General features: G+C 56.4%; 1 protein-coding gene across 1 annotated transcript in view; it reads right to left on the bottom strand.

Annotated features, from left to right (window-relative positions):
• Nucleotides 1-21,836, bottom strand: part of AP3B2 (adaptor related protein complex 3 subunit beta 2) — a 29,050-nt gene extending 7,214 nt beyond the window's left edge. Inside the window, exons 1-15 of the mRNA XM_004763684.3 lie at nt 21,546-21,836; nt 13,545-13,620; nt 13,338-13,412; nt 12,981-13,076; nt 10,135-10,295; nt 9,787-9,853; nt 9,506-9,688; nt 9,131-9,414; nt 8,742-8,796; nt 8,342-8,413; nt 7,021-7,083; nt 6,613-6,745; nt 6,246-6,355; nt 5,630-5,806; nt 319-505 (exon numbers count right to left, since the gene is read on the bottom strand). Coding sequence (XP_004763741.1) covers nt 319-505; nt 5,630-5,806; nt 6,246-6,355; nt 6,613-6,745; nt 7,021-7,083; nt 8,342-8,413; nt 8,742-8,796; nt 9,131-9,414; nt 9,506-9,688; nt 9,787-9,853; nt 10,135-10,295; nt 12,981-13,076; nt 13,338-13,412; nt 13,545-13,620; nt 21,546-21,658 — 1,852 coding nt within the window. The 5' untranslated portion in view covers nt 21,659-21,836. The remainder of the gene's footprint in view (nt 1-318; nt 506-5,629; nt 5,807-6,245; nt 6,356-6,612; nt 6,746-7,020; nt 7,084-8,341; nt 8,414-8,741; nt 8,797-9,130; nt 9,415-9,505; nt 9,689-9,786; nt 9,854-10,134; nt 10,296-12,980; nt 13,077-13,337; nt 13,413-13,544; nt 13,621-21,545) is intronic.
• Nucleotides 21,837-22,073: the final 237 nt, after the last annotated feature.

Genomic DNA, 22,073 nt, shown 5'->3' with positions numbered 1-22,073 from the left:
AAGAAGACCTGCCTGGTCAGGCTCCGGACCCCATGGGGAGGGTGTGCAGTCGGAACGGGAGTGGGAAGGAATCAGGGCCAGAGGCCCAGCCCGTGGCATCCGGAAGGCAAGGCAGAGAGGGGGTGCTGTCAGGAAGGAGAGAGGACCCTTTCCTGAGAGATTTTAAGATCTGTCCCCTCTTGGGGATGGGGGTCTGGCAATTCTCCAAAGGTCCTGATGTCTGGCTAAGACTGGAAACTCAGGGGCACGGGCCGGGTCTGGTGTCCTGACCAATTCCTCCCCCTCCCCCAGGAGATCACCCTTGATTTCAGCTCCCACCTTTGAAGGATGACTCCAAGACGGGGGCTGGTTTGGGTGCCAGGAAGAGCTTCTTGGCATGGCGGCTGAGGGCCCCTCCCTGTTCTGACGGGACAATCAGCTGCCGGGTGAAGCGCGCTCGGTCGCGGATGTCATAGTTCTGGTCGTACTTGGCCAGACTCAGCACATACTGGGTGAGCAGCTTCGTCTGGGGGACGAGAGTGGGGACACAAGGGTGGGCGGGCCCTGCAGCAGATTCCGCAGGCCAACACCTGCTGGCCTGCTGCCTCTCCCACTCGCTGCTATACCGTTCTGTGCTTCCCCTCAAGCCCCTGGCCCTACTCCTGACCCCAGCTCCGACAACTGCTGTGTCCCGCAGAAGAGGTCGCCCTATTATAATCTCTTCCCTCTGGGCCATGGGCTCCATTATTCCTCAGTCCGGGGGTCCCCCTGTCCCAGACCAAGCTCCTACCCTGCCCACTCCAGCCCGGGCCAGCCTCTATACTGTGGGGTGCCAGGGCGAGTGCGGGAGGCAAACGGGGATCCCCTTGGCAAGGGCTGTCCTCATGTCCCATTGACCCACACGGTATATTTTGAGCAGCCCAGAGTCCCAGAGGCCGTGAGCTCCCACGGAAGGTTCCGAAAAGATGAGAGCAAACTGCAGCTGCCTTTGGGGCTGCTGGAGGCCTGTGGGGTCTATGGAGGCAGCCGCATCCCAGGACCCCAGATCTTGATTTCTGCCTTGATCCTGGCCTTCCCGGCCCTGCGTTCACGGCATGACAGGCAGCCGACCTCCTTCAGGGAGGCCTTCCAGCACCATGTGCTGTGTAAGGCACTTCACAGGCTCTCATGTAACATCCCAGCCCTTCTGAGAGGCAGGGGCTATGCCCCCCCTTGCAGAGGAGCAGCAGAGTCAGAAGTGACTCCTCTCAGGTTAAGGAGTCAGCCAGCGCTGCTTCTGGGCCCAGGCTCCCCAGAGCGGGCCATCGACCGGCTTCCCCGCACCGCCTCCCTGCTGACATAGGCTGCTGCCCTCACCCGGGTCTCCACCGCTTACAAGCAAGACAGAACCACCACGTACACAGATCTCGTGTCCCACAGCCAGAGTGCCCAGGCAGCAGGAAGCAGCGGAGGAAGTCTAGAACCCAGTTGGGTCTTCCTGATGTTGACAGGCATCCAGCCGAGGACATGGCTAACCTCAGGTGACCCAGAGGGAGTGTCAGAAAGATGCCCATGAGATGTAAATCCCCCAGCTGCTGGCCGAGAATCAGAGCCACTCCTGTGGCAAAGCTAGAGAGCCACTGTGACTCTCTTGTACCTACGACGTAGCCCATAGGGACTACAGCAGTACAGCGCCTACAACACTGTTCCCATCACAGGTAAGCACTCTCAGCGCCAGACGGCCCAGCACACCTTGCAGTGGCCCTCATCACAGACCCTCTCCCCGCCCTGGGCCAGACATCGTCTGACCAGTCACGGCCAGTCGATGCCTTTATCGACATGGTCCACTGTCAAGATGCTGCTGATTCCCTTTACAGACATCCCAGCTGGCTAACCAGATTCTCTCCCTCCCCAAGTCCTTGCCTAGTTCTGGAAAGAAGTGGAAAGAAGTTGTTAAGGGTTTGGATCCCTCTGTCCGCAGCCTTAACTGCGCATCAACAACCAACACAGGAAGGGCCTGGTTCACCCCCCGCTTGTCACTGCAGGATTTGCTTATAACAATTCACTACCCTTCCACACCCCAAGGACCCACCAGAAATCCTAGCATCCAGCTGCACCACCAAGACTCTCCCCTCACTCAGCCAGGATGTGCAGGATTCACGGGCAGCTCAAGAGACCCAGGAGACCTGCTTCAGTGCACCAAGAACAGAACGAGGTTCCCACGGACCAGCAGCCTCCAGCTTCCGGAGGAAGACTTTTAAGTGGTGAACATGGACCCGTTTTTGAGAACCAATGTCAACGCATCTGCTACCTTGGAACCACCTGTTAAATCACACCGGGACGCTGGTTCTTCAAAATACGAAAGCAAAATATATCCTGACCTCACATATGAAAACAAGCTCTAGATGGCTGTGGCCTGCAGATAGTAAGGTCCTCCCGCACAGTCCCTGCCTCCTGCTGCTCATGCCTTTACGTAATCGTCTTGCCGTCAGTGTGGGCAAGACCCGAAACTCGCTTCTGATCAACAGGCAAGGGCAAAGGTCATGGGGGTAAAACATAATTCCATGATTAAGTTTCATTATATAAACCTTGCTCTGGAGACTTTTTTTTTTCCCCCCTGGTGACCTGGAAGAAATAAGCAACCATGTAGGGAGACCCCCTTGGCAAGGAACTGAGGGTGGTCTCTCGAATGGAGGGCAGTCCCCAGCCAACAGCCAGAAAGAAGCCGAGGCCTCGGTCCCACCATCCCAAGGCACTGCATCTAAGCACCAACCAGGCCAATCTAGAAGAGAACCCTTCCCTGCAGAGTGCCGGACGGGAGCCCAGCCCTCAGTGGCATCTCGGGGCAGCCTTGCACACGACCCAGTGAAGCCGCGCCTTGACTCCCAACCTGCAGAACTGTGAGAAAATACCCACACTGTCTTAAGCCCCTGGGTTTATGGTGACTTGTGACACATCAAGAGAAAACTACTACGATGGATCGGAAAATACAAAAATCTAAATCTAGAGAAGATATAGGTGGGATTTTTAATTGATCTGTGAACGGGGAAACAACCTTCTAAATACGAAGGCACTGGAAGGAAACAGAAATGGAAAAGTTAGGATACTGAACGAGACAGGGATGTGTAACTTTTGGATGACTACATGTAGGCACCAGAAATGTTTTTTTAAGAGTTAAAGAAATAGACGATTAAAAGGGATCTTTTCTAAGTGGCAGACCTATGGCTAACTTATATTTTTACTTACTAGTTTTCTGGGTTTTCCAAATGGGTTATAATGATCATGCATGACCTTTATAATATGTTAAACAAAAATTACTTTTTTTTTTTTTTTTTTAATTCTGCAGAACTCTATCAAAATTTTCCATCCACGGTGGAGGCCAGATTCTGGCTCCCACCGCACTCCTAGCAGACCCTCCTCCCACACATGTCAGCTGGCATATCAGAAGCAAACTCACTGCTGAAAGTTGCCCCAGGTGTCAGACCCCAGGTGCTGTCAGGACCACTTGCCCTGGGCTGCGGCCCCCAGCCCTCTGTCAGTACCTCTCTATTATCAGAGCTTTCGTGGCTTCTGGCCCGGAGCCTGATTACTGGCTGAGGCTTACAAGGCACAGCTATGTCCAAGCCCCTTGGCCTGGGCCAGGACCCGGCATGTGCTAGAGACAAGTAAGTGGGGAGTGGCTGGGATTGCTGTGGCCCATGGCAGCCCAGAATGTCACCCACGGTACCGGGAGGGGGAAGCATTACCACCCTTTTGCACAAATATCCATATGCACCCCCACACCTCCTCCCTCCTGGTATGCCAATGATTCTCTTTCCTCCGGCACTCTGAGGATAGGCTGGGAAGAAACGAAGTGGAAAACGGGAGGATAGGAGAGAGGAGAAAATCTCTCTTTACTGAATCAAAGAACCGTCCTAAAGGGCCTGTGCCTGGGACCCATGTTCAGGTAAAGGGCACGTGGAGGTTTGCGTCCATTTGCCTGAACAGCCTATGCCGGCTGCCATGACGGGGCCAGCCCCTGGTGTCCTGTCTGGGAGACGGCTTCAGCTGGCCACAACCACACTCTGCGCCAACCCTGCTACAGTTCTTCCTGCCCTGTGTCTCCTACTGTTTCCCCTACTTGGCTGGGAGCATTTGGAGGCCAGTAAACATGTCTCATCCACTGTCGTGCTCAAGGACACCCCAGCGGTGCCAGGCACTGTGAACCCTGGAGAAATCTATGTTAAAGAAGGAATGAGCAACTGCACCGTAGCTCACAGTGACAGTTTGGGGCAATGCCATGGGGACACAGCAGCCTTCAGGAACATGCCGACATCACCCATCACCATCTTGGGGCTCAGGGGTTCTGCTCAGCCCATCTGCGGGACTTCCCACCCATGTGGCTTCATCTTTCCAAACGGCCCTCCGCCTGTTCCTTCCTCCCCTCTGAACAAAGGAGGCACACAAATAGTCACTCAGGGAGTGCACTGTCCAGTTTCGCTTTCCAGCCTGTTTCTCCCTCGACACCGACAGTCACAGACCCTGTCCGCCATTGCTTCCACGCATGACTGCTGCCTGTTCCAAATCCTGACCAGCATCCCAGCCCCTGAAGGCCCTGCCTCTCCAGCTTAATCCCTGGGACCCACCAAAGCCACCAAGGACCAAAGGAGCCACTGAAGACACGAGTGCCACTGCCTGGAGACGCGATGGGACGGCAAAGAGGCCACGTGCAGGTGGGTGGGGATGTCACCATCTCCAGGGTACAGCCTCGCTGCTGACCCAAGCCACCTGCTCAGACACTCAGCTCTACAGGTCACCCAGCTTTTTTTAGGAAGGACAGAAAGTAACCATTTTGGGTTCTGTGGGCCCAAGGGGCTCTCACAACTTGTCAACTCTGCTGTTGTTGCACAAAATTATCCATATGTAATAAACAAATGAACGAACACGGCTGTGTCCCAATAAAACTTTATTTACAAACACAGGCAGCAGGCTGGCTTTGGCCCCCTACCTCACTTAACTGAGAGGGCCAGTGAGTGTGGGAACTGCCATAGTGCTTGGACTCTCTGACACCTTGAGAACTCTGCACGTAACACTTTATTCTTAGGAGAATCTCCTCGGACCATCTCACAGCTTGCTGGACATGTACCAGGCTTTTACTATCCTGATATACCAGCCTAGCTGAGCCATTCACTTGGCTATGGTACCTCCCATAACCTTTAACCTTGAGAAACACAACAGACACCAGTACCATCCCAGACCAAGCAGAGACTTACCCTCACGTCCCTGGCACAGACTGGCCAAACATAGCTATGCTTTGGGAGAACGGACAGACCCCACCTCCTAGGAGTGCCCACCAGTGCCCACCATCACCGGCCCCTCCCTCAGGCCCACCCCTCTGTGGTTCTGTCCGGCCCTACTGTTCCCAAGGCAGCAGGGAGGAACGCTCGCATGGGCAGACCGGACGTCACAGCCCCATAGGGGAGCCTCTTCGACCCCGTCCACCATCCTTCCTGGCCCTTGAGCCCTTGGAGTAGCTGTGGACCCTGCAGGTACACTAGACATTTGACCTGAACTCTGTCTTCAAACAGAAAGAGATGCTGGAGTTCCCGGCTGCCTGGCGAGGGTCCCAGCTTCCCGCCTGGGCTGTTTCTGGGGCTCAGTATGCGTCCGGGGATTACCTCTCCCTCCTCACCTGCTTGGAGTTGGTCAGGTAGAGCTTGGCTGCCAGATTGATGACCTGCAGCTTGACAATGTCCTCCTCTGCCGTGAAGGACTTGGCCATTTTCCTCAGAACGTCAGGTGCGATCTTGGGGACGTGCTCGCAGTACTCGCCGATGAGCCACAGGATGCTGGCTCGGGCCATGGGCACCTGCGGGTGTGCCAGAGCGGTCAGGACCCGGGTACGTGTGGACTTGTGGGTGGGCACGTGGCCAGCTGAGCAAATGCCATGCCTCCCATCTGTGCTGGCCAATGAACAGTGGGGTCCTCGGGAAACGGGCCGGGGGCTCAAGGGATGCCTTTATTCGAAAGTTTCAACATCACAAGACAAAGAGAAAAACACGAGGTCCATCGGCCAGAGCTTCAGAGAAAATGTGAGCCGTGGTTCAGGCCGTGGAGCTCAGCAAGGGACCCGCAGCGGGGAGAGCCAGGCTTGGGCAACCCGTGAGGGTCTCCTGGTCCCCCCTCTTTCTACCTGTGGTCCTTTCAGAGCCTGGACGGAAGGTATGGAAGCGGATTTCGTTAAGGCTGGGGAGGAAGGAATCACGGAGGAAGCTGGCATGAAAGGGCAAGCGGAGGCACGCCCTCACCTGGATGTTGTCCGTGAGCTTGGCCAGGTGTTTGATGATCTCGCCGTGCTGTGCCGGCTGCATCTGCAGCAGCTTCTTGATGACAACCACGGACTCTGCCACCACCAGCTCTGCCAGCCGGGAAGCGAGCGTGTGGGCCCGGGGTGGTGAGGCGGCCGCGCGCGGGGGAGTGCACGCGCCTGCCCCGCTCCCAGACCCTCAGCCCTCCTCCACGCCCCCCTGCACTCCTCCAGTGGCTCTCAGAGATGTGGCCACACTTAGACGCTGAGGTGGATGGACAGACGAACATGCATCATGCCCGGACAGACAGGCCTGTCTGTCAGACGCCCTCCGCTCATCAAAGGCAGACACGCAGACCAGCACTGACCATCACGGTTAGACAGCAGCTGCACCAGGCCATTGAGGCAGGTGTCACGGACTCGGCCGATGTTAGTTGCACAGCGCCCAATGGCCTGGATCGTGGCCGCTACGAAGTCCTTGTCCATGCTGCGGATATAGGTCTGTGGGACATCACAACAGAGTGACCCCTGCTGGCCGTGACCCCCTTCCCCACGATTCTGCAGGCCTGAGAGTGGCCTTCCAGGAAGGCTGGCACCCCTCATTCAATGACTTGTCATGCCAGAGACAAAACTCTGGGAGGGGGTGTAAGACAACCGTTTCTCTACTTCTGGCTCTGAAGAGAATAGCGGCCTCTCAGGACGATTGTCACTGAGCACCAGGAGCTTCCAGGCAACTCTCCGGGGTCCCTCCCCTGGGAGCTGGGCCTGGCCCGTACCTGGAACTCCCGCAGGACAGTAGGGATGTTGGTCTCATTGGCCAGGTTGGTCAACACCTCCAGCTGTGGGGAGGCAAAAAAAATGGGCGGGACGGCCAGTGGGCTTTGTGTATTTCAACAACCCCTGGTCCCAAACACACTTCCCAGGCCGGGAAATAATCCTACGGGCAGCCCTGCATCATCCTTAAACTGATGAAGGAAATAACAGACTGTAAAACTTGTCCAAAATGCAGAAAGGCCCGTTTGCTCCCTAAATGGATTCCCTGAGTTCGCGGATAGAGAGCATGAGCATGTCACCCTCCACCTCCACTGAAAACAAAGCATCCTATTGCTTTTAGGATAAAGGGCAACATCCGTACCATGGCCTATAAAACTCCACGAGCCAATTGCTGTCTACCTCTGTCCTCACAGTGCTCTCCCCCTTACCCTCCATGCCCCAGTCATACTGGCTTTTTGTCAGACCTCTTCCTGCCTCAGGGCCTTTGCATATACTGTTTCCTCCCTGTGAAGCAGTTCCTGCCATTCCTGTCCCTGCATTCGCCTAGACAATTCGCGTTCATTTCTCAGGCCTCAGCTCAAGCCTCACCTCCTGGAGGAAAGCCTCCTTGGCACCAGACTAGACCAGGGCCTCCTTCTCTGTGCTGACAGCCCTCTGCACTTCTCTTTCTGACCATATTTCTCAAATGGATTTTTACATTTGTTTTGCAATTAGCAGCTCAGTGTCTTCTCTCATTCCACTAGACTGTAAGCTCCAAAAGGCAAAGTGTCTGATGAGTCTGCCATCCCTCGTACCCTGAGATCTAGCTGTGACTGACAAGTAGTAGATGTTCAGAGTTGGGATTAACTGCCACTGAATGAAATTACTCAGTAAGGAGGAGGCAGAGCGGGAATGGAATGTGGGTAGGGGCTCCTGACAACACTTCTGTGGGTGTATGTTTGCGTGATCCCCTGACGGGGGTAGGTGTGTGGGGAAAGGAACATGGTGGGTGGAAGACAGGACACCACAGTGGGGGCAAAGGAGGAACTCTGGAGTCAGCAGAACTGACTCTGCGCTAGGGACCTTGGGTCTACATTTTTACCAAGACCAAGTCTGCTTCCTTAGTTTATTATGAAAATCAGGTTACTTTACATGTGAAAAGCGGCAGAGGTTTAACAGGTGATAGGCCAAGGCACTGCCTGCAGCCCAGCTTCCTGAGCAATCACTTCTGACTCAGTGGCCCTGGGCCCAGCCCCAGAACCTGGCAGGAACCACGGTGGCCACTGGGGATGTCCGGGTTTGTGGGTGGGGGCGGGAGGGAGGCAGAAAGTCGGCCTCACTCACCTTCAGGATCTTGATCTGGGTCGGGTCCGTGGATCTGATGTAGAAGCTCTTCAGGTAGGGCTCGAACATACCCTGGCGCGAGAGAGGCGGCCCCGGGGCGCTCCTTCGCAGCCCAAGCGGGCCTCATTCCCAGAGCTCCCCAGCTCTCCCGACCCCAGGCGCAGACTCCCTCCTGCCGCCGCCCTGTCCTCCCACCTCCCTCTCAGACGTGACCGCGTCTTTCCTCTCTGGGTTTTCCTCCCTCAGCGGCTCTCAGGGTCCTGGCCCTGCTCCTCGTCCTGCGCTTGGGGTCTGCCCTTTCCCACGCTCCGCCCGGCTAAGGCATCCCCATCCTGCCGTCCCCGGGGCCGCCCGCACCCACAGGCGCCGCTTCCCCGACCGCCACGCAGGACGTGCTCACCCGGCGCTTGATGGACATGGTGGCCACGTTCTGGAGCACCACGTACTGCACCTCACTACGGGGGAGACAGGTCAGAGGTACCCGGGGCCCTCCGCCCGGGCGAGGGACAAAGAGCCGAGGGAAGGGAGGTGGGCCAAATAGGAGGGAAGGGAGGGCGCCAGTCGGGGGTGGGCACTAACGGGGTCAGTACGGGGCGGGGAGAGGGTAGGGAGGAAGAGTGGGGCACGACGTGTGCACCCAGGGTCGGAGGAAAGCTGGGAGGGCCTGCCTACCCCTCCGGAAATGGGCAGCGTGGGTGGATGTAGGTCAGCCCGCGGGGAGTGGGGGTGCTGCCCCCCCCAGCCACCCCTCCCCTTGCCGGTGGGGCAGGCGGTCGGTGGGGGGCGCACCTGTGGCTGCGCAGCAGACGCACCAGCGCCTTGGCGATGACGCCCACCTCCGCCTTGGGCGCCAGGTGGAAGTAGAGCTGTGCCACCGCCATGACCACCGCGGCGCTGCGGCTCTGCAGCAGCGGCTTCGTGTTGCGCAGCAGCAGCCGGTGGTCGGGGTCCATGACGTAGGGCTTTCGGGCCGGCACTGTTGTGGTGGCCGCCTCCTCCGAGCCCGGGCCCTTGGCCTCATCCTCTTCTGAGCCGTAGAAGGCTTTCTCAGGGTTCTCCTCCAGCAGAGATTCCTAGGCGGAGACGGGGGTGGGGGTGGGGGGCAGTGGGCGCCTCCTCCCGGCCGCCCTCCTCCCCGCGCTGCTGGGGGCGGGGTCCACTCACGTTCTGCGTGGGGCTGAGGAACTGCGTGCGCGCGTAGCGGGTGAGCATGCTGATGATGACCACCTGGCCCCACTCCTCCACGTCGATGAGCAGGTTGCAGAGTTTCCGGTAGTTCTTGTGAATCAGGTCGATGCGCTCTGGGCAGACCTCCTCGAAGGCCATCACCACACTGCCCGCCACCAGCTGGGGCACAGACAGGGGCCAGAGAGTGTGAACAGGAAGGGCAGAGGGCCTCTGGGCCCCTCCTTTCCACCACCACCCGTGTGTGCCCATGTACACACCGTGGTCTTGTCGGCCAGAAGCTTCTCAATGACCTCAATCAGCTGGTCCTTCTGGTCAGAATCCAAACTGAAGGAGAAACGTTTGTGATTTGCGATCCGCCCTCCCCAGCCTTCCCAGTATCTGCTCACACTGTGCTCACCACCCCCACCCCAACTTTACTGGTAGAGGTGTGAGCTGCCACCAACACTGTCCATCTCTAGCAGTTCCCCAAACCATTTCAAACCATCCCAAGTACAAGAGAAGAAGGGCGATTTGCAAGACTTGGGAGAGCCCCCGGGGGGCGGGGGGGGGGGGTTGGGGGCTTGGGGCCACTCCCTGAGGAGTGAAGGGCTAGGTTGGGGGCGTACCTGTAGAGTTTAGGGATGGCGTGAGCAGCTGTCTTCCGTACATAGGGTGACATGTCCGAGGCAGCTTCCTTGATGGCCAGCATCATGATGGGCACAATGATGGGCACCCGGATGCTAGAGAGGACGCGGAGGGCACTGGCGCGAATCAGCTGGTTGGGGTCCTAGGAGCAGAGGTGGAGGCAGAGCCCTGAGAGAGCACAGTGGCCTGATCGGAAAGGCCGCGTCCGTGGAACTCACTGTCCCTAGCTACCAGCAGTTCCTGCCTCCCTGAATGAAGTGCCAGTCCTAGGGACCCCAGGGGCGGGGGGACCATTTGAGGGAACTGACTCTCATCCCCGCTGCAGAAATCTGACACTGGAACAGTTGTGGCAGTACGTTGCTTCATTTTTCGGGAAGAGGGAAAATCTTCCAGGATACCTAGAGTTCCTGAAACACTTCCTGGTCCTTGGGTGGGATTTGGGGTGGGGGAGGTCTTTGTATTTATGCCAGAGGTGACTGCCTGCAAATTCAAACCGGCCTCCTTTGCAGAGCTCATCGTTAATACTCCTTCCCCCCAGCAACCTCCCAGAATTTGCTCTTTTTCCTCTTCCTTCAGTGTTTAGAACAGATTGGCACAGGAGCCTCTTCTTTGCTCCTGTCGCCTCCAGGGCACATGGGAGCACAGCCTTAGACATGGTACATTGCAATCATGAGAGAGCAACAGCAGCTGCGCTGGCTGTAAATTGCTGTGAACTTTACAGAATGGTGGACAATGGGAGGAGTGCCAAAACACAGACAGGTGCCTTCTTGATGTTCTAAAACGGAGGAAGAGAGGATTCACAAAATGACAGGGCACGATGATGGTAATCCCCGTCAAAATTCTAGCAGCGATTCTTAAACACATGGTTTAGAAGCCTTATTTAAAAACCAGGAGTCTGGGGGCACCTGGGTGGCTCAGTGGGTTAAAGCCTCTGCCTTCGGCTAAGAGTCCTGGGATTGAGCCCCGCATTGGGCTCTCTGCTCAGCAGGGAGCCTACATCCCCCCCCTCTGTCTACCTGCCTCTCTGCCTACTTGTCATCTCTGTCAAATAAATAAATAAAAATCTTTAAAAAATATATATCTTTAAAATAAACAAACAAATAAATAAAAAGCAGGAGTCTGGGGGCACCAGGGTGGCTCAGTGGGTTAAAACCTCTGCCTTCAGCTCAGGTCATGATCTCAGGGTCCTGGGATTGGGCCCCACATTGGGCTCTCTGCTCAGTGGGGAGCCTGCTTCCTCCCCCTCCCGCTTCCCTCTCTGCCTGCTTGTGATCTCTGTCTAATAAATAAAATCCTAAAAAATAATAATAATAAAAAGCAGGAGTCTGTATTTTCACAGAGTCAAATCATATCCTATCTACGGCTCTAACCTGTTTTTTCCCTTGTATTTGGAAATGATTATGGATTCACAGGAAGTTACTAAAAAAAGGATTTTCCTTTTTGATAGGGTAAGGAGGCTGGTAGATTTCAACACTGTGGATCTTGATTTCAGCAAGCATTGGTGGGCGTCTTGTAGCCCCTGGCTGGCCATTTTTGATGCAGGCCTTTCGTTTCACTTCATATGTAAGCATGTGAAGAACAGGACTCATGTCTGCTTTGTCTCTGTATCTCCACAGCCCTTTGCACATGAAGGGTGTTAAGAAGTTCTTCTGCTATTGAATAAGACCGTTTCTAACCAGGTAAGAAAATGCCAGCTGACTGTATAGTTAGGTGGATCCACATCTTGGTCAAACATTATACTTGGGGAAGATTTATGAGCAGACTGGCATCTTCCTGGAAACATGATACACAGTGGGACTGAGTCTGCTGGCCTAGTCTGTGCACTTTATCAACATCTTGGAGGAAGATGCAAAATCAGGAGGACAAGAATTAAAATTTACAGTCACCCTGAACTGGATGCTGTGCTAAACCAATAAAATGAACTATAATAGGGTTTCATGGGGGCCCTAGGGACCAACTGCATTAAGACAGGATGTAGGGAGACCTAGATTATTTGACTGCCCACTGGAGATCTGTCTGAGTTGAGCAAACCACAGATGTGGGCTGCTAAGGAAGCAAACAGTCTCAAGCCTGGATTGATCAAAAGAAGGGAGAATCCTTGCTGGAAATGAATGGTTCTAATCATTGCTTCTGATTGTTCTAATTGTATAATGGTCCTAATCACCTTGTTTCAACACTAGAGGAATGACCAGTTGTACTGAACTCACTGGAAATGGACAGTCATGTGTTTATGGCGTCTGCACTGACCTTTGAACCCAACACACACACACACACACACACACACACACACACACACGCCTGAGGCAGCTCTCCTAAGGGGTGAACTTTGTGTTTTCCTCTTGGGTAGAGCTCATTTGTTTTCAACAAACCCTTCTGTCCTTCTCACTGAATTCCAGAGTCATTGTTCTCCACAGAAACCCAGACTAGGAGCCCCCACTGGTGCCAAGGCTGTGACCCGCAGAGGTGAGGAACCTGGTCAGCTGGCCCCTCACTTAAGGAGGAGTGTCTGGTTGTGGCCACAATTCCTTTATACCAAGGGGCAGGGAGCCCAGGGCTCTCCATGTTCAGGGGCTCGGTGGTTCCTTTTCGTGGCTGCCATCAGCACAGGCTCCTCAGGGGAGGAGCGACAGGGCCTCTGGGCACCCGCCCCACGTCTCCCGACCCTTGGGAGCTGGCCTCCCCCTGCTGAGGGTCCCGCTGGTCCTCTGCTCTGCCGCAGACCCTCCCCACTCCAGGCAGGTAGGGCCGGGGCCCCAGCCTACCCCCCTGGCCCCCGGCCTCTCCCGGGCTGCTCCTCCGGCACAGGGGAGCAAACGACCCCTCTGACCTTGAGGCCGCGCTGGAAGGTAGAGATGGACAGCAAGGCCAGGTCCTGCTGCTCCTCGGCGTAGCGCACCAGGTACACGTACACGAGCTTCTTCACCTGGGGAGGGCGGTTTCTCAGCGGGATCGTGTCCCCCGCACCCCAGGAGATGTCACCACCCGCGGGCTGTGGTCCCGGGGACCAATTCTTCCCGTGGGGGGGGGAGCGTCCCCAGTGTGCCCAGGTCCTCCGCTCGGGCCCACGCAAACAGTGACTTCTCCTGAACCGAGCGCGCTCTGAGCAAGCCCGGCCTGGGGGGCTGGACTGTCCTCCTCACCCCAACTAGCGGGAGCGTGGGGACCCCTCCCGGGAGGCGCTCACCTCTATGTTCTTGCAGGCCACGTTCTTCACCACGGCGGGGAACAGGTCGGAGGCGTTCTTTCCCCGGGCGATCATCTGGGGCGTGGGGCCAAGGGAGGGGGAGGAAAAGCGGGGAGGCCCACGCTTACCACGGAAGGTCCGCAGGGAGCCGAGGGGAGCCGCTCTCTGATCCCTGCCCCCCACCCCGAGGTCGCCTTCCTCACTCACAGCCACGATCCTCTTCATGGCCTCCAGCTTGAGGGAATCCTTGTTGGTGTCCAGCATCTCCTTCAGGTCGTCATGCCTGGCGGGTGCGGGAGGCACGGGAGGTCAGCAGGGGGCACCCGTCCGGAGCCAGGCAGGAAGAAGGGACCTGGGCAGGGGAACCGGGGTCGGGAGAAACGGGGGCCAGCCCATGGTACGGGCTGATCTGGGTCCCCCTCCAAAGAGATGTTGAAGTCCTAACCCCGAGGACCCCAGAAGGTGACCCTCTTTGGAAACGGCTGCCACAGTTGTAATGAGGAGGAAGTCACACGGGAGTATGGCCGACGCGGTGTTTCTGGTGTTCTTCTCAGAAGGTGGCCATGTGGACAGACGCAAGGGATGCCAGGTGAAGGCAGAGAATTGGGGTGATCCATCTCCACGTCAAGGAACACCAGGGATTGCCAAGAAACCGCCAGAAGTCAAAAAGGGGCAAGGATCCCTCCGCAGGTTTCAGAGGGAGCGTGGCCCTGCAGACCTGCCTTCTGGCCTGCCAGCCTCTGACTGTGAGACAACACACTTGTTCTGAGCGACGCACTCTGGGGCTCTGTGTTACGGCATCACTAGGAAACCCCTACAGGTGGGGACCCAGAACTGGAAGAGCAAAGGTCTGGGGTACCAAAAGTAGGGGCCCCACCCAGAAAATGGCCAGTTGGAGAGAAGGGAAAGCTCTGGAGCTCATGGGAAGCAATCAGTGTCCAAACAGGGACAGAATGTTCTTGCCCCAGCCCAGGTGTGTTCCTGGGTCCGGACTCCACAGATTGACCTAACTCCCAGGACTGGACGGGTCCCAGGGCTCCAGAAATCTCTTGAGATGCCCTCAGAACAAAAGCCAGAGCTGTCACTGAACATTCAACGGGGATTCCAGGAAGTTATAAAACTGTCCTGGGAGAAATAAATGAAGATTTGAATAAATGACCCCGGCACACGGCTGAAAGGAAAAGGGGTCATCCTCAGGCCAATACATAAAGTCCATGCACTGTCCAGTGAAATTTCAATGAAGGCATTTTGTCAAACTTCCTGACATGGCAGCAAAATTTGCCTGGAGCTCCAAAGAATAATTTGGGGAAGAAGGGAACAATGGGGTAATGACAGGCAGCTCACCCTCTGGGAGCTGCAAACACAAAACAGGGCAATGACAAAAACTCCATGGTACCAGTCTAAAAACAAAGTCAAAGGTCCTAGGGGACGATTTCATCAATAGGTCTGAATTGGTACATTAGGAACAAGTAACCCACCAGTGGAAGGAAGAACCTTTCCTTCCCGCACATGCATGCTGCTGGGACAGCTGCTGTGCAGCAAAGCATTGAGCTGGTCCACATTTGGCATCCCAGGCCAAAAGAAACTCCACATCTGTGATGAATTGTGAAATGATTCTTAAACATAGAAGTGGAAGGGGAAATTCTTCTTTCCAAGGTCATAAAGTTATCAGTAACCAGGTGGCTAAGGTTTAATTTTTTTTTTTAACTTTGATATATGAAATTACATTAAAGAAAAAAAAAATAGGGCAACTGTATTTGTTTGCTAGGGCTGCCGTGACAAAGCATCACCCACCAGGTGGCTTAAACAACCTAAATTGAGTTTCTCACAATTTTAGAGGCTAGAAGTCTGAGATGGTGTCAGCGGGCGTGGTTTCTTCGGAGTCCTCGCCCCTTGGCTTGTGGATGTCTGTCTTCCTATATCTGCACAGAGTCTCCCCACCCCTGTGTGTCCCTATGTCCAAATTTCCTCTTCTTATAAGGACACCAGTCAGACTGGATTGGAGCCCTAAAGACCTCATTTGAACATAATCACCTCTTTAAAGACCCCTTCTCCAAATACAGTCATATTCTGAGGTACTGGGGGTTAGGATTCCAACACAGGAATTTGAAGGGGACACAATCCAGTCTACAATAGCAACAGAAAGGAAAATATTGGGGATGTGGCAAATTAAAATTTAATATTTAAAATGAAGTACTGATATCAATTTAAGGTCTACATCCAGCATTCACTGTCACGGCTGCCGCAAGCATAGCCACCCTCTGCTTGCCCTCCCAAGTAGACATAGCCCTGAGCTGTAGCTCCCCAATCCATGAGTAGAGTACAGTCTGGTATTCCTTGGCCAGGTATCCTTGTGCAGTGAACAACCTGCCCAACCATGTTCAGTGGAGCATAGGACTAGGGGCTGGTGGTCAAAGACGTGAACAGAGAACTACAAATAAACTCATGGGAAAAAATGTGTCTGTACACAGCTGATACAGTTGTGGGACAACTGATGTGCTCATGTGTCACCAAAACAGTTCCAAAATGTGGTGAGCAGCTGTGTGTGGGGTCCTGCACGGTTCTCTCCTCTCCCAGACGATACTCTGATAACCCATAGCTTGTGACCCAGGCTAGAAAGGAATCATCAACGGTAGAAATTAAAAAGCAGTGAAACATTTAGAAACAATAGAAAATCAGAAGTAGGGGGGAGCAGTGAGAGCAGGGAAGAGCAGGATGATGGTCGCAGGCAGGCACGTGTGATGCTGCTGCAGGGAGATGCGTAAGGACGGAGGCTCAGGGGAAGAGAAGACGGGACGGCTGCCGCGCTCCTGCTGCATCCTGCAGGAACACCTGCGCGCCTCCACACGTGCAGAAAGGACAGAAGTGGGGCTTAGAGATGGATGTTCCAAGGCTTTTAGGAAGTGTCTTTCCTGAACAGATTTTCTGAAGGAAAGCGAAGTAGAAAGATGAGGCTTTCCAGAACACAGAGGATTTGCTAGCTTCACATGAAGGCCAAAGATGTGCAGCCCCAGCCGTGTTGATCTAAAATTCCCTCACGTGGGGGATACCCCCCAAACCAGAGGGTCCTCTCACTCCCCCAAACACAGACCTGAAGGTCAGTTCCCAAGGGGCAGAGCTCAGAGGAAGAGGGACAGACGGTGCAGCCGCGGTGGACAGCACCGCAGCTGCGGTGCACGGGAGGGGAGGGAAAGCCGGGCCCCAGCGTCCCCAGGGGACAAACGCCCACCACTGAACTGCCAGGTCCTTCCACACGTACACCTCATGGTCAACTCACACGTCACCAACAACTACACACGCAACACCCTCCCCCCACCGGCACCATCCACACACGTACCACACACACTCCTATATGTCCCCCACAGCTCCCTCCATAGACATGCCCACCCCCACCACAGACACACCTGCACCCCAGACACACACAATTCAGACGCAAACCCACCCACGCCCACAAAAGCCTTCTGCAGACACACACCCACAGCCCCCAGAGAAACCCACGGTCACAGACCCACACACCTCCCGTTCAGACTCTTCCCACAAAAACACTCTCCACGTGTAAGCCCACATATCCACCAACACACACTTCCCCTACACATCCCTAGGCACCCACAAACACAGACACACCCCACAAGACCTCTCTGTTCTCCGCCACGCCCTCATCTAGACACGCACAACCCACACAACGCAGCCCCCCATGCCTCCTCCGCCACACACGACGTACACAGATGCCCTTGGACAGAACTGTCACTCCAGGCTCATTCCCCAGTGTCCAGCGGACTCCTGGTTGAGATTCTGGATGAATTGAGGCTTCTAGGATCAAACACACACAGCCTCATGGATCCTTTGGCCTCCTTCTGAGGGGTCAGCCTGGGTCGACCTCCCCAGGAGCAGCTGGAGTTTGCCGGGTCCCCTTTCGCTCTGGGTGTTCTCTAAAGCAGACTGCCTCACGCCCGGGCATCCTCGCCACTCCCAGAAATGCCACAGGCCCCTGTCAAATGCCCCAGGGCACCGCTGCAGTGCCCATACCGCCCCAGCCTCCTGGCCTAGTGCCTGCACCCCAGGCCCTGGAGGCTCCGGGCCAGGCCCAGGGGAACTGAGGGAGCAGAGGGACTGGGGGTAGACAGCACACAGAGCAGGACCCCCCAATGCCCACTAACAGACAGCAGCTCCCTCCTAGGATGGGCCCACTCCGGGCCCCACGTTTTCATAGCACCAGCTTGTGTGCCCAAGAGGGAGAGGAAGCGAGGGATACACAGCAAGGCTCTGAAGCCTGGAAACTCCAGCCTCCCATGGTCAGATCCCCTTACACGGCCTTCACTCTGACCTGTCCCCTGGCCTGGCCTGAGGAACTCTCCAGGGGCCAGACAGGGGGCAGAACCTGGCACTGAGGCCAGCCGTACTCACCGCCCCCTTGATATACACCTTCCTCCCTCTCACCACCCAAACCCCAATCTACCAGGTGGGCCTTAGCCTGTCTCAGAACCTCCCCTGGAGCCCACCTGAGCCAGGACCGGGGATGGGGGGGGGGGCAGGTCAAGGTCGGATCACAACATTATCCCTCTCCCTGAGAGCTGCCGGAGTTAAGTTCAGCCCCCTCATGCCCTCAGCCCCCACACTGTGCCCCTGACACCTCCCCCGGCCCTCAGGACCCTAAATCCCAGCTGGGTCCTCCTCCTGAGGAGCTGGGATGGGGAAGAGTCTGAGCTGAGAGCAGCGGCTGCCCACCGCTTCCTTCCCAGGGTCGGGAGAGGGTCCCCAGGAGTCCTCTGTACCTCAGCAGCTGGCTCTGGCTCTGGCTCTGGCTCTGACTCTGGCCAGGCTCTGGGCAGGGTCCCTCTGGGGGCGCTTCCGGGGCTGTGTCTTCCTCTGGGGCCTGCAGCCACCGCAGCTCCTCAGGCTGCAAGGCCTGGTACCAAGGTGGGGGCCCGCCTTCAGGGCCCAGCACGGGGCTGGCGGCCTCCTGGTCAGCCCCACAGGCCCCTCTGCCCCCCGCCCTCCCCGTGGCCCCCGGGAGCTGCAGGAACCGCTGCATTGGGCACCGCCAGGTCCTGTTCTGAGATGAGACTGAGCTGACCCGGGAGCCAGGGACGCCTGTCGCTGTCCTAGACGGCCCGCCCCCGAAACTCGGAAACCAGACACGGGCAGGGAAGGAGGCTCTGGTTTCCTTTTCACTGCTCAGAGACAGGACTCAAGAGGGGGAGGAAGGTAGGGAGTGGGGACTAAGACACCCCAATCTCTGGCCAGGGGGTAAGTGGGGCAGGGGAGAGCTGATCCAGACAGAGGGGAGGGACGCCCTCCTCACCTCCACTCTCCGGCCACATCTGGACCTTGGCCTCTCTAGAACTGCTCTTCCTCAGAAATCCTGAGCACCTCCTGCCCACTCTGACCCGACCCCAGAGCCAGGTCCTCGATTCCATCCTTCCTATGGGCCTTCTCTGATCTCTACTTCCTCCCTCCCCGGCCCAGGGGGTTCTGCCCCCTGGCTCCAGCTGCTCTCTCACTCACACCCCTGGCCCTCCTGTCCGTGCTGCCCCTGCCCCGCCAGGAGTAGCTGGCTTTATTTGCTGCATTTCAGACCCCCTCGATGTGCCTCAAATCCCCGCCCACAGCCTTGCTCTCTTGCTCTCAGAGCTTCGCCACCTGCTTCTCACAGCAAATGAAAGGCCCCAGACAAAATCCCCAACACCTGCCTCGCCTCTCGTCCTGCCCTCCTCCCCGGGGCAGCAGTCCTCCTCAAAGCCAGCTCCGCCCTCCCTCCAGCTCTGTGCGCCTCGCCTCCCACTACCCAGGGGCCACCGAGCCTTCAGTTCCCTTCAGCCTCTCCCACACTAGTTAGACTTGCTCTCCCATCCTGATAATAAATTAAAAAAACAGCAGCAGTTAGACTTGCTCTTCCATCCTGATAATAAATTAAACAGCAGTTAGACTTGCTCTCCCATCCTGATAATAAATTAAAAAAATAACAGCACAAATAAAATAAACAAACCTTCTCGAACCACTGATCTCCTCAGGCAACTTTTTTTCTCTCCCCTTCACAAACTTCCAGAAAGCAAATTTCCCATTTGCTGTGTTTGATCTATTCACCTCTTATTTGCTTCTCTACTCACTGTCACTGGTTTTAGACGCTGATAAGAATTTAGGGCTGAGGGGCCGTGACGTCTGGAACTTACGTGGTTCAGCCAAAATTGCTGATGGCTAGAGGGTTATACAAACCAAATATGGCAGAATGTCAACAGTGGTTGGATGGAGATGGTGGATATTCTGGTACTCCTTGTATCACGCACTCAATTTTTCTGTTTGTTTAACATTGCTCATATAGAATGCTGGGGAAAAATTATCTAGCTCCCCCTCTTCGGACTTGGCCAGACTCGCCCCCCAGGACAGGAGGTAGGGAGCAGAGCGGGGTTGACCTGCTCTTTGTCAAACCAACAGTCATAATTTCTTTCCCTTGTCTGTGTTGACCTTGCTGGTGGCCTCCTCCGTCTTGAAAGCACATTCGGTTTTCCTCCTGTCTTTGGTTTACTTTTCCTCAAGCACCTTCAAACACTTTCCCCTGCATTCTGGTCGTGCCTAACGTCTGCATCTTCCCAGTTCATCTCTGCACTTTCTGCACGCATTTCATCAACTCTCCCTGAGTTACCTTAACTTCCTTCTGTGGCTTTGATTAATGCATATGTTAATAACCTCTCCTGCAATCCCAGCTACCTAATAGGCTTGAATATATCCCTCAGAGCTAACAATCTGTCTGTCAAAAGCTGGGCTCAGCATTATTTTCACCAACTTGCTTGTAACGTCTTTATTTCCAATAACACTGTACGGTGCTACCATCTACCCAGTTACAAGAAATAGTAACCTGGGGCACCTGGGTGGCTCAGTGGGTTAAGCCGCTGCCTTCGGCTAAGGTCATGATCTCAGGGTCCTGGGATCGAGTCCTGCATCGGGCTCTCTGCTCAGCAGGGAGCCTGCTTCCTCCTCTCTCTGACTGCCTGTCTACTTGTAATCTCTGTCTGTCAAATAAATAAATAAATAAATAAATCTTTAAAAAAAAAAAAGAAAAAAGAAATAGTGACCTGAGTATTACCCTTATCTTCTCCTCACCGTTAAGCATCAGGTCTGTGACTTCTACTGCCTCAGAGGTCCTCAAATCCTCTGCCCCTCCCACAGTCTAGACCACCCTCCTGTCCCCCTCCCTTGTCTCCTGCTCAAACCAGCATACCCCCAACGCCTTCTCCACAATCCAGCCGAGAATCCTTCTAAAACGCCAGTCTGAGATCACCTGCTCTTGGTGAGCCCTTGGCATCCTCCCAACCCTCATTTCTGGTCACTCCAGGGGCTTGCACACGATTCGGGCCATATTGTATTAGCACCTACAACACGCGTGACCTGGCTCCCCACCTCCCTACAGGCTCTTTCCTCTGCCTGGAACATCCCTCTCTCTCCCCTCCCTCTGTCCTCCACGGATAGGGACCAGCTCCTAGCATCCCTCCGACGCTCCTGTAATACGGATTCTTCCCCTGTGCTCTCCTCTAGAGCAGCCAGAGGACGAGGACCGAGGGCTGTCTCAGGTTCACGCCTGTATTCACAGGGACTAGGAGGAGAATGGACACAGCAGCCCCTTACAAATGCTTATTTCAGGATTTACAAACAAACGAAAGAACCAACGAGTGAGCCGAAGGTGGGGATTTGGTGGTAGAAGGGTAGGCGGTCCAGGTGGGGCTGATCTCTAGGGTCAAGGTGGGAAGCAGGAGTGTGTGAGCACCGGTCAGATGGGAGGAGATGGGGGCGCGAGCGCGGGGCCAGAATGAGGTAAATGGATTTGTAGGAGGGGCCAGGCCTGCGAGGTTCCGAGGGCCCCAGCGCGGGCCTTCCCAGACAGGCCCCAGACTCAAGCTCAGGGACGCTGACCCCTCCCCCGCGACCTTCTGGAGCCGGCTCGCCCGCGCGAAATCGGCGGGGAACCTGTAGTGCAAACCCGCAGACCCAGGCACGCCCGGGCCGGAGGGCCGGCCCCTCCCCCGCCGGCCTGCAGCCCCTCCCCCGCCGGCCTGCAGCCCCTCCCGGGGTCCCGGCTGGGTCTTGGCGCCGGGCGCCGGCGCGGGGGAGGGGGGGGCTCCGGGGCCCGGCCGCCGCGGGAGGGGGCAGGGCGGGCTTCCGGTCGGCGCGGCCGGGGCGCTGTCCATGGTGCCGGCGCGCCGCGGGCTCCCTCACCGCTTGTAGTCGGAGGAGAAGATGCCGCCGCTCGCCGGGTCGTGGCCGTACTCGGGCTCCCCCGGGCCGGCGGAGCCGCCCTTGTCCTCGCCGTAGGCGGGGGCGGCCGACATGGGGCTGCCGGGCAGAGCGCTTCGCCGGGGCGGAGGCTGGGGCCGAGGAAGCGAGCGCAGGCCGGGCTCCGCAGAGGCCGCAATCTGCGCGAGCGGAGGCAGCGCGCGGATTTATCAATCAGCGCCGCGCCGTGAGGCTCTTAAAGGCACCCGGGCGTGCGGAGCGGAGGGCGTGTCCACGGAGGGGGCGGGGCTGTGCCGCGGGGTCTGGGCCCGCCCCCACTCTCGGAAATCCCCGCCCCCTCCCCTTCCCGGGAAAGGAGACCCCTGTCCTTTTGAGGGATTCGATGCACCTCCGCGTCCTGAGGAGGGACAGCCTTCCCTCACCCTCCCGACCACAGGGTCTTGGTGGAAGGTCCCGACCACCCGGCTCCGCTCATTCCAGACACAGCCACATATGCTCCCCCGGGGCAGT

The sequence above is a fragment of the Mustela putorius genome, unplaced genomic scaffold (assembly GCF_011764305.1).
Source record: "Mustela putorius furo isolate JIRA1106 unplaced genomic scaffold, ASM1176430v1.1 tig00003875_pilon_pilon_pilon, whole genome shotgun sequence".
NCBI classification, from domain to species: domain Eukaryota; kingdom Metazoa; phylum Chordata; class Mammalia; order Carnivora; family Mustelidae; genus Mustela; species Mustela putorius.
The sequence above is the reverse complement of the archived record's forward strand: the minus strand, read 5'-3'. Positions and strand labels throughout refer to the sequence as shown.